Source organism: Biomphalaria glabrata, chromosome 12, assembly GCF_947242115.1.
Source record: "Biomphalaria glabrata chromosome 12, xgBioGlab47.1, whole genome shotgun sequence".
In the NCBI taxonomy this organism is placed as follows: Eukaryota; Metazoa; Mollusca; class Gastropoda; family Planorbidae; genus Biomphalaria; species Biomphalaria glabrata.
In genome coordinates, this window is record NC_074722.1 from 20,881,505 (window position 1) to 20,898,838 (window position 17,334).

Sequence of the window (17,334 nt, forward strand, 5' to 3'; positions counted from 1 at the left end):
GCCCTACCAAGTGCAACTGTCGGACTATAAGAAATCCGTCTATACTACTCTATACTGTCCATACCGGCGTTGGCAACGACATCGCTGTTTTGTAGTGCGGTCTTGCCACCGTATGTCCATGATGGAGCGCAAGCATCTTTGGTGAAAGCACTCAAGAAGTCGTAGTTGTTTTTTGTAAAGTATCCATGTCTCAGAGCCATAATGAATATATTAATTGCAATATTTAATGACAGAAAGTAACCATTTTAGAAGTTTCACTGCAAAGACTTTCTTCCAAGCCTATAATAGCCCAATATTATACGCGAAAGAAGCAATGTAAAACGTTAAGACATGAGCTGTGGTGTTCTATAGGCCTACTGTTGGGGGGACTTTCTATTCTAATCGCAATTACTTTGAGAACTGACAGAACGAAAAAGCAACTGTTCGGATTGATAGTCTTTACCCGATCGTTCATTTTCGTAATTACAACAATATTCCCAAAATGACTTCGGGTATATATCCTTCCTTAACAAATTATTTATCCGAGCGAGGCTGGGTCACCTGATATTAAATATATATACATACATACATACAAGAATTGCTCGCTTAAGAGTATAGGATTTTACGATAATGAAACATTTTCAAATCTATATAACGCTTAGTCTCGAGTTTTCTCAATGCCAATAAGCTGAGAATAGTTTTTCTCATTGATATAAATATAAATAGCTGCAAATTTTAATTAAAATCGTTAGAGCCGTCTTCGAAATAAAATTGTAAATATACAATAGGGGTGCCCCGGATAGGATATGGCAGGATAGTAAAATAAGATATCCGGCTGGAGCCGAATACCGTACTTACATGTCTAGTAAATAGCTATATACGAAACATTTAGCACCACTTATTAATAGCATTCCAATGTTATATTTGTATTTTCCTTTTTTTCTTTACCTTTTTGTTTTAAACTCTATCACTCCATTTAAGTTGGTCAGCATTTTTTAACAGATATTACAAACTAATTTTTGTAACTTGTTTGTCGAGGTAGAATATAAACTATTAGAATATATACATGTATATTGTAATTATTTAAGCCGAAGTAAAGTGCAATCTGGGTTGTATAGTGGGTTGATGTATTTGTTACAATTTCATACCATAAACTGGTTATCAGGAACGTGTTTTGAAGGAAAAACACCGCTTCTGGTCCTCGCGTATAGGGCCTAATTACCTAATACTTAGTGGCTAAGTACATATAGTATGTAATAAATGTAATAACAATGAGTTACTTAACATCCCAAATTATTAAGCATATCAGTATCAAAGCAAAACACTAGATCAAAACATCCAACGCAGGAGTTAGGAAAAGTAATTCAACGGTAATATTTATTAGTATGGTGTCTAGAACACGAAAAATACTGCATTCCTCGCTAATTTTTGGATTTGAAGACAAGCCTTATTATTATGCTGTCTAGAAATGTTGCATTAATCCATTCTGGTTTGCAAATGGTCAATGTCTATGATTGACCTCTATATAGTGTCAACATGCTGATATTACGTCCACCCCAGCTGACTTAACATGGTCACCTGTCCATCTATCAACATATTGTAATGGAATAAACAAATAAAATTTCATTATTTAATAAAATTAACCTTCAAATGTGTGTTTCAAAAACAATTTTCCGAAATGTGACTTTAGCCGCGTTGACATACATTTTAATAGTTCCATTCATGTGTCCCGATAATCTAAAATGTGCTATAAAAACACAATATAATTGGACAGGCAAGATGAGGCCCTATATGGGGGTTATTAAATACACTAACATACAATAATTAATAAGCTTGTTGAGCCTTTGAATTCACTCGTATAATATACAGTTATACATCTATTATAATAGTATCTAGACTCTAGATCTAGATTTATATATATATATATATATATATATATATATATAGAGAGAGAGAGAGAGAGAGAGAGAGAGAGAGAGTGAGAGAGAGAGAGAGGCATATATGAAATGTTTTATTAAAAACATGAATTTAGGTCGATTAGCTATTTTAATAGCTCCATTCATACTATTTTTACATTCACATTCGCTTTAGTTATAAAATCATTATTTTGTTTAATTGTTTCTAATAAACTATATAAGTGATACGCAAATTAAGACCCGCGGGTACTATATGGCTAATATATATATAGGGCTGTGAGCCCGGAATGTTCTGCTGCACAATGGGCAGAGGCAGGCCACATCTGCAGAATGGAAGACCGCCTCATCCCTAAACGACTCCTGTATGGCCTATTACGGGATGGACAGCGATCACGAGGCTTTGAGGCTTTGAATAAGAGATTGACACTTTACAAAACAATTAGATCAATTAGATAATCATTGTATGACATCAGGCCAGGTTCACATCGAACTTCACCTTCACTTTCACCTATCCCTTGGTCTGCTGGACAGTTGGGGCACCACACAAGATCTGTCAAACTTCTTTCTCCATTTTTCTCTGTCATTTGCCTTTGATAAAATTTCATTCTGATATTCTTTCTGAAAATATTGAAACCTGCCTTTTTTACCTGCCTGGGTTGGCCAATTCGGGGGCCAATTTAGAGTTTGTGTATCCACACAAACTGTCTTTGCAACCTTGTTTTTATTGCACACGAAATGCTAAAGGGGTCAAGGGGTTAATATGTTACGAATAGTAAAACAACTTCTTTGCACTAATTTATTTTTAGATCGAATATTTGCAGCGCAAGGTCATAGATGTATGTTGTTGATAGAATTTTCGTCAGCTTTAAAATAACATAGGAGGAGTTGTTAACTGTTTCCGGCTAGAGAGGAGATTGGGTGGTTCCAGAAAAGGGTGGAAATACGTAGATCGAAAAAGGTATATAAGGACGGTGATATTCAGTTTCGAGGAGAAATAAGCGACTATTATAAATATATTTAAATTAAATTGTATTGTACATTTATGAAGTGTGTATATTATCATAGTGATTCCAAGGTCTAGAATAAAGTTTTTGTATTTATTTTAAAAGGACTTCAGTTTTGAATTTATACTTTAAAGTAATATCTCCGTCAGCATAATATTGTTTGAGAGTTCTGAAATTGTTCAAAGAGAGAAGGCTATACGAAATTAAAACATCATAATCGCATTTTTGATCAACACAATCAATAGAATAATAGAAATAATAATAATAGTAGAATAGAATAATAGTAATAGAAATCAAAACAAATCGTGAGATATGGCACTTAATCGAATCGTCTTAACATCTTAATATTGACAATGAAACACCTACAGCGTTGATCATACTAGTAAAATATATTCCACTTATGTAGACCCTACATGGACCAGAAAATCTTAGATTTAGTCCAGATGTACTCAAAACGTATGTAGTTTATTTATAGCGCCCCTGGAATGGAAATAGCCGCTATTAGTTTTATGTTGACCAGTCCGTCTGTCCCGTTTAGATCTCGTAAACTAAAAAGAAAATCCGACATCATGATATTTTAGACTTTTCAAAGTTCTGATGCAATGGCTACGTTTTTCTTTTCTGAAAGTGAAAAATATTTAATTTTTAAAATCAACAATGCAAGCAGGTTTTTTTCATAAAAAGATACTATTTTTACAAACAATATTAAGAGTAAAAAACACCAGAGACTATTTAGTACTGGAGGTGACTATTTGGCATTTTTATAACATAATATGCAAACGGTTTTAAATTTTTTTTCACTTTTTTTTTTTTCAAAATTGCATTTCTAAATTAAGAAATTACTGTCAAACTTTTTAACTTACATTTACAAAAAAAAGCGTATTTTATTGTTTCAAAGGGAAAAAATCTATTTAGTATACATATAAGTGGAATATACTTTAAAACAACAATTAATAAGTAGTGTTTTATATACACGTGAACAACAGTGTGGCACTACATTAACACTGTAACGTAGTTTTATACTTAAAGAGTCTTGCATTCGAGTAAACCTACTTTTTAGAGCATCAGATATGCATAATTAGAACTAGATCTACATTTACTAAATTTTAATGTAGATCTATATTGTAGATCTCTCTCTCCCCCTTACAGAGAGATAAAGATGATTTCTAGATATTGCAGATGATGCTATGCTTGTATAACTAATGGAAACAAAAAAATATCATGAGGTACCTTGCCCTGGCCATGAAGTTTTTCTTTAACATCGTCCGCGTGGGGACAGGATATCTCCATCTCACCGGGAAATGGAAACTCCATTGAGTATCCTAAGAGGAACAATTTTACCTCACCGGAGGAGTATAATGGTAATCACTTGGATGTATTAGGTATATTTGAAATAGAACAATGATCACTTTATTACTTTATTGTTAGGTCACGCTCATTCATTTAAAGACTCAAACATGATATACAATGTGACCTTGATTGTTTTGGCAAGATGATTTTACGAATTACTAAAACAGCATAGATGCCTTTTATTACAATACCTATATTCAAGTCAGAACTTCGTGGAACCTAGGTCTACATTTAAATTATTCAACATTTTAAAGTAAATCTAATGCAGATTACATCTAGATTCTAAATATAGAAGTAGATGTAGACTAGATCTTAACAGTTCTAAATCAGAACTTTCGGTCTAGTGTTAGATCTAGATGTCCCTATAATAAACATACCATTAAATAATCGCACATGTATGCTTTGTCCGCTGACGGTGTCACGGGTTCGTCGATACCCAATTGAATAAAATATTTTTTACATTAGTATTTTTAAAATTATTTTATTATATTTAATAATGGTTTAACTTTGTTTAATAATGGAGGTGATGGAGTCTTCTTAAAAAATATACTTTTTAATGTTTTTCTTGTATTGAATGAAAACAAACAGAAACAACAAATCAAAACTCCCAAGCAAACCAAAGCATGAAATTGTGCTGAACAAACACATGTTCATTTGTTTCAATCTTCCTATGGAGGGAGAAAGTTTTATTTTTATTCTGAGATTGGAAATTTTTAAGTCATTTTTATTATTATTGCGTCATTACCAAGGATGAAAATGAAATTATATAGTTTTGTTTAGTAATAAACATTTTGTGTCTTTAAACCTGGTTGATAAGTCATTTGGTTTTCACCTCAAAGAAAACATAACACAAAATGTCTTCACAACAGATGAAAGAATCTATGGTAAGACTTACTTTTCTAGAAGAACCCACCAGACTGGGATGTGGAATAACTTTCACTTGTTTTTCATAAATAATTAAGTTTTTTACAATTGGCCTGTAAAGGATAAAAAGTAAATGCTAAATGAGAGAATCACTGGACATTATAATGTACAAAGTTATTTTTGATGAACGATTTTTTAAAGTTAAGGAATTTTTTTACCATTTCAACTCAACGTATTTTGATTATAATTGTACACACACTGTAGATGAAAGACACCAACACAAAAGTAATATCTATTATCCATGTCAAAACATTAACATACCAGGCAGCCGATATCATTGTATTTGTATGGATAAATATTTGATTTTTGGGGTTTTTGGCACATCGGCACAATTTAGGCCATGTCGTGCCCATCTTCCTTCAACGGTTACTTCCCCTTTATTATTCAAGTGCTAAATGTTATAGGCCGACAACTAATTTATTTAAAAAAAAAGTCTATTAGTAACTCAAATAGTAAAAATGTATATAATTTAATAAAAAAAAATCGGTTGTAAATATGTATATTAGCTAAAGAACTATCTGTAAAAGTGTTTATAACAGACATATATGTGCTGCACTGGGATGGGGTTGAGTTGGTGGAGATGGATACAGTGAAAGGTCTCTTTTCTATATACAAAAGAAAGAAAAAAATATATATATACATATATATATATATATATATATATACATGGGCGTAGCCGGGGGGAGGTTGGGGTTCAACCCCCCCCCCCGACCTGGGGGGGGGGGATCGGAATTTAGTAAATGATTTTTTGCTTTGATTTTGTTTATTTTAGGTGAGATTTTAATACTAAACCATCACTTGCCCGGGCACAACCAATGGGGTTTTGAGTTTAAAACCCCCTACCAGGGGGGTTTGATTTTAAACCCCCTACTTGGGGTTTTTGCAGTTAACTCCCCCTCTTCTATAAAATAAAACCAAAAAAAAAATGCAAACGAAAATCCCCTTATTCCAAGAGCTAGTTAAGGGAGATTTTGATTTTTAACCCCCCTCCAAAATTTACGATAAACCCCCTCTTCAATATAAAAAAAAAGCTAAATACGCACTCAAAATGTTATGAGCGTAGCTAAATGGGTTTTGACTTAGTTTTGAGTTTAAACCCCACTTCAGCGGGGTTTGAATGTAAAAAATACCTCTTTAATAATAAAAATAAAGCAAATTATACACTCAAAATGTTATGAGTGTAGTCAAAAGGATTTTGAGTTTAAACTCCCCTCCAGTGGAGTTTGAAGCTAAAAAGTACCTCTTCAATATAAATAAAAGCAAATTACTCACTCTAAAATCTATGAGCGTAGCCAAAGGGGTTTTGAGTTGAAACCCCCCGCCAGGTGGTTTGAGGCTAAAAAATACATCTTCAGTGTAAGAAAAAAAGCAAATTACGCACTCAAAATGGTATGAGCGTTGCCAAAAGGGGTTCTGAGTTTAAACCCCCATTCAGAGGGGTTTGATGCTAAAAAATACCTCTTCAATATAAAAAAAAAGCAAATTACACACTAAAATTATTTGAGCGTAGCCAATCCAATAGGGGATTTTGAGTTTAAACCCCTCTTCTACAGATGGCGTTTTTTTTAAAGTTTAAAACCCCTCCAGATGGTTTTGAGTTTAAGATCCCCCTACAGAGCATTTTGAGGTGGAAAACCCCCAACAGATGATTTTGACGATAAAACTTCTCTTTTCGATATAAAATCTAATGCAAACTACAGTCACTTAATTCCGAGAACGTATTCAAGAGAGGTTACACATTTTTACCAGTGGCAGGGCTACCTTAATAAACTGCAGTGAATAGTCATCTGCCGAAATTGAAAAACACTAAATGTGGCTCAACAAAGATGGCTAAGAGATTTTAGGAGTCAGTTATAGAGATCGGGTCTAAATCAAGGAAATCCTATGCCGAACTGGGAGTCGACCCTTTAGTAGGATTGTGAGAGAGCGACGCATGAGGTTTGCGGGGCATGTTCTCCGACAAAATGAATTACGCATAAGAAGAGTTGCAATGATATTCTAGTACAACTTGACGCCACTCATTCATTGAGGTGGGAAGAGGCTTCAGACATTACCAGTGACAGATTTTTATGGAAACAGCTTGACGTCAAATGCTCCGAACCGCGCGGGAGGTTCTAAGTCAGTAAGAATAGCACATTAGGTTTTTGAAATAAAACTTTTTAATAGCAGGAAAATGCACTGTAGATACCTCAGAATATGCATTTTGTTGGCTTTCAATATCAGAAATAGTGCTTGGCGGCACAAATCTACAATTTTATGGAAACAGCTTGACGGCAAATGCGCCAAACGGCGCGGGAGGGTCTAAGTCAGTAAGAATAGCACATTAGGTTTTTGAAATACAACTTTTTAATAGCAGGAAAATGCACTGTAGATACCTCAGAATATGCATTTTGTTGGCTTTCAATATCAGAAATAGTGCTTGGCGGCGGGGCTACGCCCCGCGCTGGGGGAGCTCCTAGCACTCCCCCAGACCCCCTTTGCTAGTAATGGCGGAGAATCTACAATTTTTCCCCTAACTCATGGAAGAACTTCTTCCGAAAGAATGAAGGGTCAGAATGCAATAAAGATTATTTGCGAGGGGGGGGGGGTCGGGGGGATCCCCCCCCCAAAGCCCCCCTCGAAAAAAAATCCTGGCTACGCCCATGTATAAATATATATATATATATATATATATAATATATATATATATTGTTATAAATCTGGTGGTGGAACAGATGGGGGTAGTGGTGTGTGTGTAGTCAGCCGACGCAAATCGCCCCAGAAGGTTCACGGCAGGGGTTCAGAACACGGTCGACTACAGCACAGTTCAACGGTGTGGTTCTGTACGGAGCATTACGACGGTTCAGTGCGGAGTACTGTAAAGTACAGTTGAGACGACTGGCGTCTTGATCTTGGTCTGTGATCGAGTCCGACATAATGAGCCCAGTGTGTGAAGTCAGTCCTGAACTGTTGAACCCAGTGCAAGCCCGGAACGAGACGGAGAGGCCAGTGCAAGAGTTGATACGGCGGTACGGCTATTAACGGAGAGATATTTGTACAGTGTACGTGTTGTCAATTGTACAGTATTGGCTGTTATTTATTCAACTATTAAAGTGTTACGTTACTCTGGTGCCCTGAGTTGTCAAGTTCTTTACGTTGGTGGTTTATGGTGCAGTTTGCAGAGAGCCTGCATAGAGAGATTCGTAACAATATATATATGTATTGTTTATCAGCCCTGTACTAGTTCTCAAGCTGAGCTTGGAGCTGAACTTAGTTTTTTTTTCATTTGCCTCTCTTCCACCAATTATAATAATAATAAAAATAAATGAACACAAATTACAATGTTCAAACACATGTACACCTAAAAATTTTAAAAAATATTGGGATGTCAATAGCCATTCTTAACTAGAACATTTGACATCTTCTACAATGTCCAGCTCAACAAGATTGCCATGTAAATAAAACATTATATTGAACATCGAAGGCAAGGAAACGAAAAATATTGTGGTAAATCAAGAACTCAACGAAAGGAGGTAGAAATAGAGGATGTATTTATTTACAGTTATAAAATACACAGTGGAGATTTCAACAACCTATCTATCGATAGGTTGGGGCCCCGCAATCTAAGATTATATTGTCACTTTCAGCTTCGAAAACCAGATCAGTTCTTATAAACTATGACATGTTACTTAATACTTTTGTAGCCTTTCGTAGTACCTTTATGATACTAATTACCCGGTACCATGCAAGCTCTTAACATGATATTTTTGGTTTCGAAATACCACTTTCAGTTTCGGTAAAGACAACATTTTCACTTGTCGATGTTAGCCACAAAACACAGATGTCTTTTCTATTGCGTTTTGTGAACGTATCAAATTCAGAAGTTAAGGTGGAGAACACTTCATGGAATTTCTAGACGTTGACTACTCAACAGAAAGGATTTGTTATAGGTTCTTTTCGCCATTCTTGGAAGTTTGGATATCGCCGATTGTCCTGGCCAGGGATATAACAATAGTGCAAACATGAAGTGCACGTTCTTTGCATGAACATTCAAGCCTTTGACTCTCCTTGCGGCTGTCATATTTTAACCTGGTTTTAGAAGACCTGACTATAGTTCGTCCATCGTGGTTCGATGATGACCACTTTGTCATCCAGGGGACTGAGGGCTTTGCACTGGGGTTTTATGCCTCCTCATGTGGCTGGTGAGACCTAAGTGAGCCCGGAATGTTCGGCCGCACACTGGGCAGGTTATTCCAGCTGGAGCTAGTGTCGTTTGCCTTTCTTTTCTCCTCTGGCGTTTTTCTTCTGCCAGCGTTGTTCTCTTTTCCTCAGCAACCTGTGCGCCAGTTTTCTCAGCGCGACGCCATGATGCTCTGTCACGTGCCTCTGTCTCCCAGGTGGCTGGGTCTGTGTTGCATGTAATTTGTCTTGCCATTTGGCATTCAGTATCTTTCTCAGATATGTCATGTGGAAGTGGTTCAGTTTCTTTGCATGTTTTCTGTACACTGTCCAGACCTGACTAAATGCAATTCTCACACATTGACGTTTTTTTGGTATCATACAGAAAATCTATAAAGGTTTTTATATTTGTTATCAATAGTAGATCAAGGACTTATCTCAGTGGAAAACAAGATTACAAAGAGAGTTTGTGTTGTCACACAAACTCAAAGAAGTCCCCCGTCGGAGTCGGATCCGCCTACTCGCAAAGGAATATTCAAGACGTAATTCTGTTTTGATTGTCAAAAGTAATAATGTTTCAAAGATTCATTTGGCTTGTAAAAATATTTTTTTCTGTAAAATGTTTTACATGTTTTGGATGTTCCTTCAAAGTTAAAGATAATTTACTTCCTTATCCAAATCTCACGCTGGACGACGGTGGATGGCAGCGAGCAGGGTATGACACCGGGTATAAAACCAGGACCGTCGAGATAATCTCTCCAGCGCGCTAACCCTACCACCAGGCATTGCTGTTAACTTAATAACTTATAGCCTATTATTGATAAAGAGATATATTACACAATAAGGAATGATAACTACCGGATGTGTACAATATGTCAGACGAGCGATTTTAGATAATCTTTTGGTATTAATTTGTAATTGAAAAAAAAGAAAAGAACAAGGCATTGAGCTTGTACTTCGGCAACGTCTGCTCGATGTCCCAGCTCCAACAGAGCTATTGTTATTTTGATTTATATGGAACTAGAATGAGGATGTAGATCTACCTAAATTAAACTTCTGATTTAGCAGTCTTAAAGGGAAACTCCGATGGTTTTTCGAATTACAGAGATTCACAAATTTAAATTCTGCGTAAAAAGTTGTAATAGTAAACATTTTACCATTTTTATTTAAATGCTTAGAAACATTTATATTTAATATATTAGTCAGCAAATTCTTGACATCTAAAAAAAAGGGGGTTCTATGAGATTTTTGTTTTAAACCATGTCAAACGTCACTTGCCTCAACAATACTGAAAGAGAAACTAGATTTGACCAATCGTATCGCTTCATTCTTACAGTAGCTGTTAGGCTGTTAGGCTTAGTGACGGCCTAGTCCAGAGCTATGATACAGTTATCTAATATATAAAGCAGAAAGTAAGGCGTATGTATGTATGTATGTCCCCGCATAGAAATCAAAACTGTTTCACCGATCTTGATAAAACGTGTCAAAAATGTTCCTTGGGTACTAACTTAGACCATAGTGTATGTATTGTAGCCCTAAAACAAACTTAAGACCCTCAAAAAAAAAGTTGCCCAACTCTATACAAGTATTGTATCTTATAAATCTAGGCCATGTTTACATTCTGTGTCTAAACGACGAGACAAGATGGAGAGGTCACGCATGCGCAGAGATGAAAATCTCTAGACCTAAATTAGCTCTCATTCAAGAAAACATAATTTTGTTATTTTACACATCGAAATACAAATACATGTCTATTCATTTCATTTTTTTGATGCACATTAATCTTCAAATTTAAGTTTACAAAACATTTTTTACATAAAATCGTTCGCTCTAAATGTAAATAGCTTTAAACGTCTTGACATACTCTTCCGTAACTTGCGGCACCATTATATCGCGTAGTGATACAAATGAAATGAACGTCAGAGGTCATAACATCGCGCACTATAAAGGCATATTATTAAACTAATAAACTACTTACATAGTACAATTTACTTTCCAATATGTTTTTTTAAAGCATTTAAGCCTACAGTTACCGATTCGGTTTAATTTTAAGTCTTTATTTTCAATTTACTTTTTTCTTTAAGATTTACTTATGCGCATTTAGACCTCTTAGCATTTTAGCTACAAAATGATGAATGAAACACGGCTAATGTATCTAGATCAACACATTACACCTAGGTCGACACAAGCTCACATCACAGTGTTTATAGTCTTTTACTATAATAGGCTCAAAGTTTGTATTTATTGACTAGACTACTGTGGCATTCAAATTGTTTAGATTCTAAATCTAAGGCTACAGAAAATTAAACTAACAATAAACAATTACGTTCACGCGTTCGATTTGATTATAAAATACTAGATGAAATGATTTATTTTTTAAATTATCATCTTTTTGTTCACGTCATTATTGATTATTCAAACGGAATATATGCATGCTATTTGTAGAAAGAAAAACCCGAGCAAAGCCGGGTAAAATTAAAGCTAGTACATATATATATATATATATATATATATATATATATATATATATATATATATATATATATATATATATATATATATATATATATTGCTATAACTTAGCAATTAACCTCAACAAAAGTGATATAAAACAGAGCGTTTAATAATAAATTATAAACTACATCTAGAGCCAAACTTAGAATCACATCTCAGGCCTTCTTGTTTACATCTCTAATCATCGGCCATCTTCCTTCCTCTGTTCTCTATCGTGTCCTCTGGTACACAATGTCGCGCCAAATGACAGTGCGTAATGTAGAGTCATAACACTGCCCCCTCCTTAGTTATGTTCGTCCCGAACATGACCAGATTTACGACAGGGCTGAAGAATTGTCAGTGCAGATCAAGTTCTGGCAAGAAAGTTATAGTCCCACTGGAGGCCAGGCCATAAACACACTGTCATTCTCAGCCATCTCCAGAAGGTAGGCCTTTCTACACATGTCCATTAACCACATTATCAGTGTCCAGTTTCCGCTGAAATTGATTCATCTTTTACTCTGCTTTGTGAAGGCAGACGTACACACGTTTGTCAAGTACAGACATGTTGATGATTTTTCTGGTATTTGTAATTGTTCATTCGAGGTGCCGCCCGGACAGTTCTTATTAAATTTCTGTCTGCAGTTAGTACTGGTAGCCAAACAGGAGTATTGGACACAGACCTAACGTTGTCTGATTTGGTCATGCCCATTGAAGCACTCATATCAAGGACATCGAAAGCAATAGTTTCACTCTGCCTATAAGGTCACTCCTTTATTTTCTTCATCTAGCGTTTTCTTTTCGGGTCTGCGCTTATCGTTGAAAAGGTTGCCACTTTTGTTTATTTTGAAAGCTAGACGCATCTGATTTGTCATTATGATCATCGACGGCGCTGCCACCACCAACACTTTCCTTGTAACTACCCGTATAGCCACAACAATGATTGGTTGATGTTTCAATCTCCGCTCTTCTAGGATGTAGCTTGCCTTCCAGCTTGTTCCACTTCAGTTTGTCCCTTTTATGATACCTGTTTACTGACTGATTAGACCATTCTGGTAAGGTCGTATGTTCGATTCGTTTCACCTGAATGCCTTCAACACTATCATCAAGCAATGGGAACTCTATGTGTCCATATTGTACAGTTCCACTTCCAATGTTTAGAGATAAACCGAATTCCTGCATAAAATCCAGACCAAGGATGCAATCGACGACAACATTGGCGATCAAAAAATCATGACTAAATGGTTGACTTCCTATTTCAAAGTTAAGCCGTACCTGTCCTAATATAGGTAACAGTTTGCCACCTGCCGTTTTAAGAGTGTAGCCATTCACTCGTATTATTTCCTGATCAGCAATCAGACTGGGTCCAACTATCGACCGCGTAGCGCCTGTGTCCAAGAGGAACCTATAAGAACCAGCGCCAATCTTTCCCTGCACTCTGAAGGTTCTGCTTTGTTCTAACACTCTGAAAGGAGTCTTTATTCTCGGAGTTTCGATTTTCTGGGTTGCCAATTCTTGCTCCCTAAGCCCGTAGAATCGTAGGGGTTGACGTTCCGATGCACAGCCTTGGCCTTGGGACAACATGTTACAATTCCTCCGTAAATGACCTGGAGTGTTACACTTCCAACAACGAAAAGTCTTTTTACTACGCCTTGAGGTCTGATAATGTTTCCGTTCATTGAAAGCCTTTTCCACCATTCTTCGAATCAGCCTCGGCAGATCCTCCTCTTCCGCACATTTAACGTTCAACAATAGTGTATGTTCCTCGCTGAAACCTTCGTAGGACAGGGCATAGATGAGGGCTTTGTTGATTTTCCGTTTTCCGTTTATTCGGATGGCTTTCTTAAGTTCCGAATCTCGCACTCCATCTATGAAAGCATCTGACCAGAACATCCAAAAGTTCCTGTGTTGCCGATGGGTAAGCAAGACGGGCGAGACGTTCTACGTCTGCTGCTAATTCCTGTAAGGTCTCTCCGTTTTTCTGTTGTCGATTCTTTAATTGCATCCTGAAAACTTCCTGCAGGTGTTCATTGCCGTATCGTAGTTCCATTGTTTTGACCATGACATCGTAGTCTGTCCGATCCGTCATAGTCTGTAACAATTCGGCTGCCTTTCCTCTGAGTGCCAACATAAGACCAGTTGCCTTCTCTGCCTTGGTAACCCATCTGTTGACTTGCGCCTCCGCCTCGAATTGTAATCGATACGCCGACCAAGACACAGAGCCGTCAAACACCGGTGGTTTAATCTTCCCCGTCATTTCAGTCACAGTGGCCCCCCATCTTGTTTCTTTTCCAGCTCCGCCTTCATTTCATTTCGTAATTGTTGAATTTTAGAATCAACATCTCCCACCATTTGGGACCTTAATTCAGCGACCTCATTTCTTAATTGTTGTTTGAAACTGTCTATGCCATTTTTCAATTCGGTCACAAATGATTTTATAGAGCCCAGTTCATTACCCATTTCTTTTTTAAGTTCATCCTGTCCTGATTTCATGTCTTCCTTCAATGAGTGTCCTAAGTCAGTATTTGTTTTGCCTTGTTCTTGTATCATGTTCCAAAGCTCCATCATAGTCGGTTCTATTTCAAATAAATAGGTCTCCGGGTCCTGTTCTTCCTCTATCATGTTTTGCCTAAGACGCTCCATAAGTGCCTCCTTGTTGCCGCTCACCTTCAGCTCTCTACCTCTGAGTTAATGTCTAAGTTCCTGTAATGACAGTTGACTAAGTGTTTTCTTAGACGCCATCCAGTATTCAAACGTTGATCAACTAAAACCGAAACTTATGTCGATTTACCCGAAAATGGAATCGTTCAATGTCCTATACATAGATCTAGACCATCTTCTCCCCTTTCGTTGAGGATCCCACTTCTGACACCAATTGCTTTAACTTAGCAATTAACCTCAACGAAAGGGATATAAAACAGAATGTTTAATAATAAATTATAAACTACATCTAGAGCCAAACTTAGAATCACATCTCAGGCCTTCTTGTTTACATTGCTAATCATCGGCCATCTTCCTTCCTCTGTTCTCTATCGTGTCCTCTGGTACACAATGTCGCGCCAAATGACAGTGCGCAATGTAGAGTCATAACAATATATATATACATGTATAGATAGATCTAAAAGCAATTAGATAATCAACTCGAGAAAAAAAAACATTTTCATCTAACCCTGACCATGTCCCAAGAAGTAAATAGATCGTGTGTCTGACTGATTCGAACAAACTGGTCAGTGTAAGGCTAGTCGAGACTACGTGCAGTTGGTCATGACAAGACAACCAAGCGATAGTGTTTGTTTTGTGTTGAGTGGTCTGGCGAGAAAATGCACACTGCCGTGGTTAGTCAAGCATGTAAATCTACTTTTAATACGCATTTTCTCTTTGCTTACAAGATCCTAGATCTAACTGCATAGACCAAGATATATTTCTTTTACGAGAATGTAAACTTTGCTGTATGGTCTCCTGTTATACAATAAGTCAATAGATTAAAACGCATTTGTGACGTCACATAGAAACCCGGTGAAAGTCTGACTGTTTTGGATGCGCAGGAAAATTACGTCGGAAAAAAACATCAATTACTAAGTTATTATTGCAAAGAAAAATAAAAGAATTATATATTCATTATCTGTAAATCAAAACACATATTATATCAAAAATTGTCAAAACCATCGGAGTTTCCCTTTAAAATCTATATCTACTAGATCTAGATCTAAAATATAAATCTGGAATAATGAAGATGTCATTTAGAAAAGATTTATTAAAAAAAAAACAACTAAATAATCTATTAATAGACTGAATGCAATATTAAATTTAAAAATAGTATATTAGTTTTAGTATCTTATAACACTGCAATATTGATCTAGACATTTGGAAATAAAAATCTACACTTTAAGTCTAGAAAATTAAATTATAGATCTTGATCTAGTCTAAATCATGGTTGCCTGGTCGTGCGCTTTGCGCGCTGGACTGTCGTTTGGATTTATCGATGGTCCCAGGTTCAAACCCTTACCGCTCCCATCCCCCGTCGTCTTGGGGGAGGTTTGGACTAGGAAGTAAACATCTTTAACTCTGAAGGAACATTTGAAACATGTAAAACAACAAACATTCTAAACTAGATCTAGAAAATCTTGGTCTAGAATCTACAATGATTTTAATTACAATATAAATCTAAATCTAGTTTTAAAAATAAACAGTAAGAAAAAAATCTAGATCTAGTGTAAAAAAAAAATCTAGATCTAGTGTAAAAAAATCTAGATTAGATCTAAATCTAGCTATTATGCCATACGAGTCAGATTAAACATTACTATACCGAGTTGTTTTAGTATTTCATTTGAAGAATTTATTCCATATGACGTCAAAGGAAAAAATCCACTACGTCACACGGCCTAGTTAGAGTAAAAAAATGTCATCAATACGGGCAGGTTGTCGAGGGTTCATAGACATTGGTGCACCGAGTGAGTACTTTTAGCATTTCATTTAAAGAATTAACTCCATGTTAGAAAAACAAATCCACCACGTCACACTTCAAAGTGAGACTAAAAATGTCTTTATCAATACGAGCAGGCTCTCGAGGGTTAATAGACATTGGTGTACCGAGTTATTTTAGCATTTCATTTAAAGAATTAACTACAAATTACGTCAAAGGAAAAAAATCCATTATGTCACAATGGGCTAGTTAGACTATATATATATATATATATATATATATATATATTGTTGTAACTCTGCTTCCGCGCCACACTGATGGTGCGCATCAAACTACTGGCAGAAAGATGAAAGAAACATCCCCATCACAGTATGCAGAATGGTTTGAAACACACAAGCCTTTTTGTGAAATCAACTACACAGGTGAAGGTCTATTAATATAATTAACACTTCTATCAAGTCTTTGTGTATAGTTTTTAATTCTGTTCTCTAAATTTCTATTAGTTGTGATTTTTTTTTTGTAGATTCACTAAACAATATTAATAATAAGTTTTTAAACTATATTTTATTTAATTTTCTTTATATTTACAGGTATTTAGAGGTATTATGGCTGAGGTCAGTTAAAAGTTTAAGCTTCGCTACACATTAAAGTTATATGATGGAGATGCTAAATGTTTTAAAAGAATAACTGAGCTTAGACCTTATGGTGACATTCCCATAGTGAAAGAAGAATGTGTCAACCATGTTGACATAGGATATGCACTTCAAAATTTATTTGTTGATTGTAGTAAAAAAAAGGTACTTCACTATAAAAAAGTTAACACTTTATTACTCTAGACTCTAGAGCCATTAGAAAGCACAAAAATGTTTCTGATATGCAGAAATTGTGCCCAACTGGATCTGGTTCGTGGTGCCTCTACAATGCTGCTGTTGCTAAAAATAAGGCTCTTGGTCCACATAGCAAGCTTCTCTGCACTCTTCTAAATTATAAACTACAAGTTGACCACTTGAAAACAATATACAAACGCCTTTCCGAGCCAGCCCTCTTACAACATTGTTTTTTTCGGTGCTACCTAAAACGCCAACGA

At 36.0% G+C, this 17,334-nt stretch overlaps 1 protein-coding gene across 7 annotated transcripts in view; it reads right to left on the reverse strand.

Annotated features, from left to right (window-relative positions):
- LOC106074311 (ATP-dependent 6-phosphofructokinase-like) overlaps window positions 1–17,334 on the reverse strand; it is a 222,592-nt gene that overhangs the window by 84,641 nt on the left and 120,617 nt on the right. For all 7 annotated transcript variants that reach the window (XR_008773899.1, XR_008773898.1, XR_008773897.1 and 4 more), the window contains exon 14: window positions 5,145–5,226. Coding sequence is in view for 4 of the 7 variants with exons in the window: in XM_056005429.1 (XP_055861404.1) it covers window positions 5,145–5,226 (82 nt within the window). In the remaining 3 variants the exon portion in view is untranslated. The remainder of the gene's footprint in view (window positions 1–5,144; window positions 5,227–17,334) is intronic.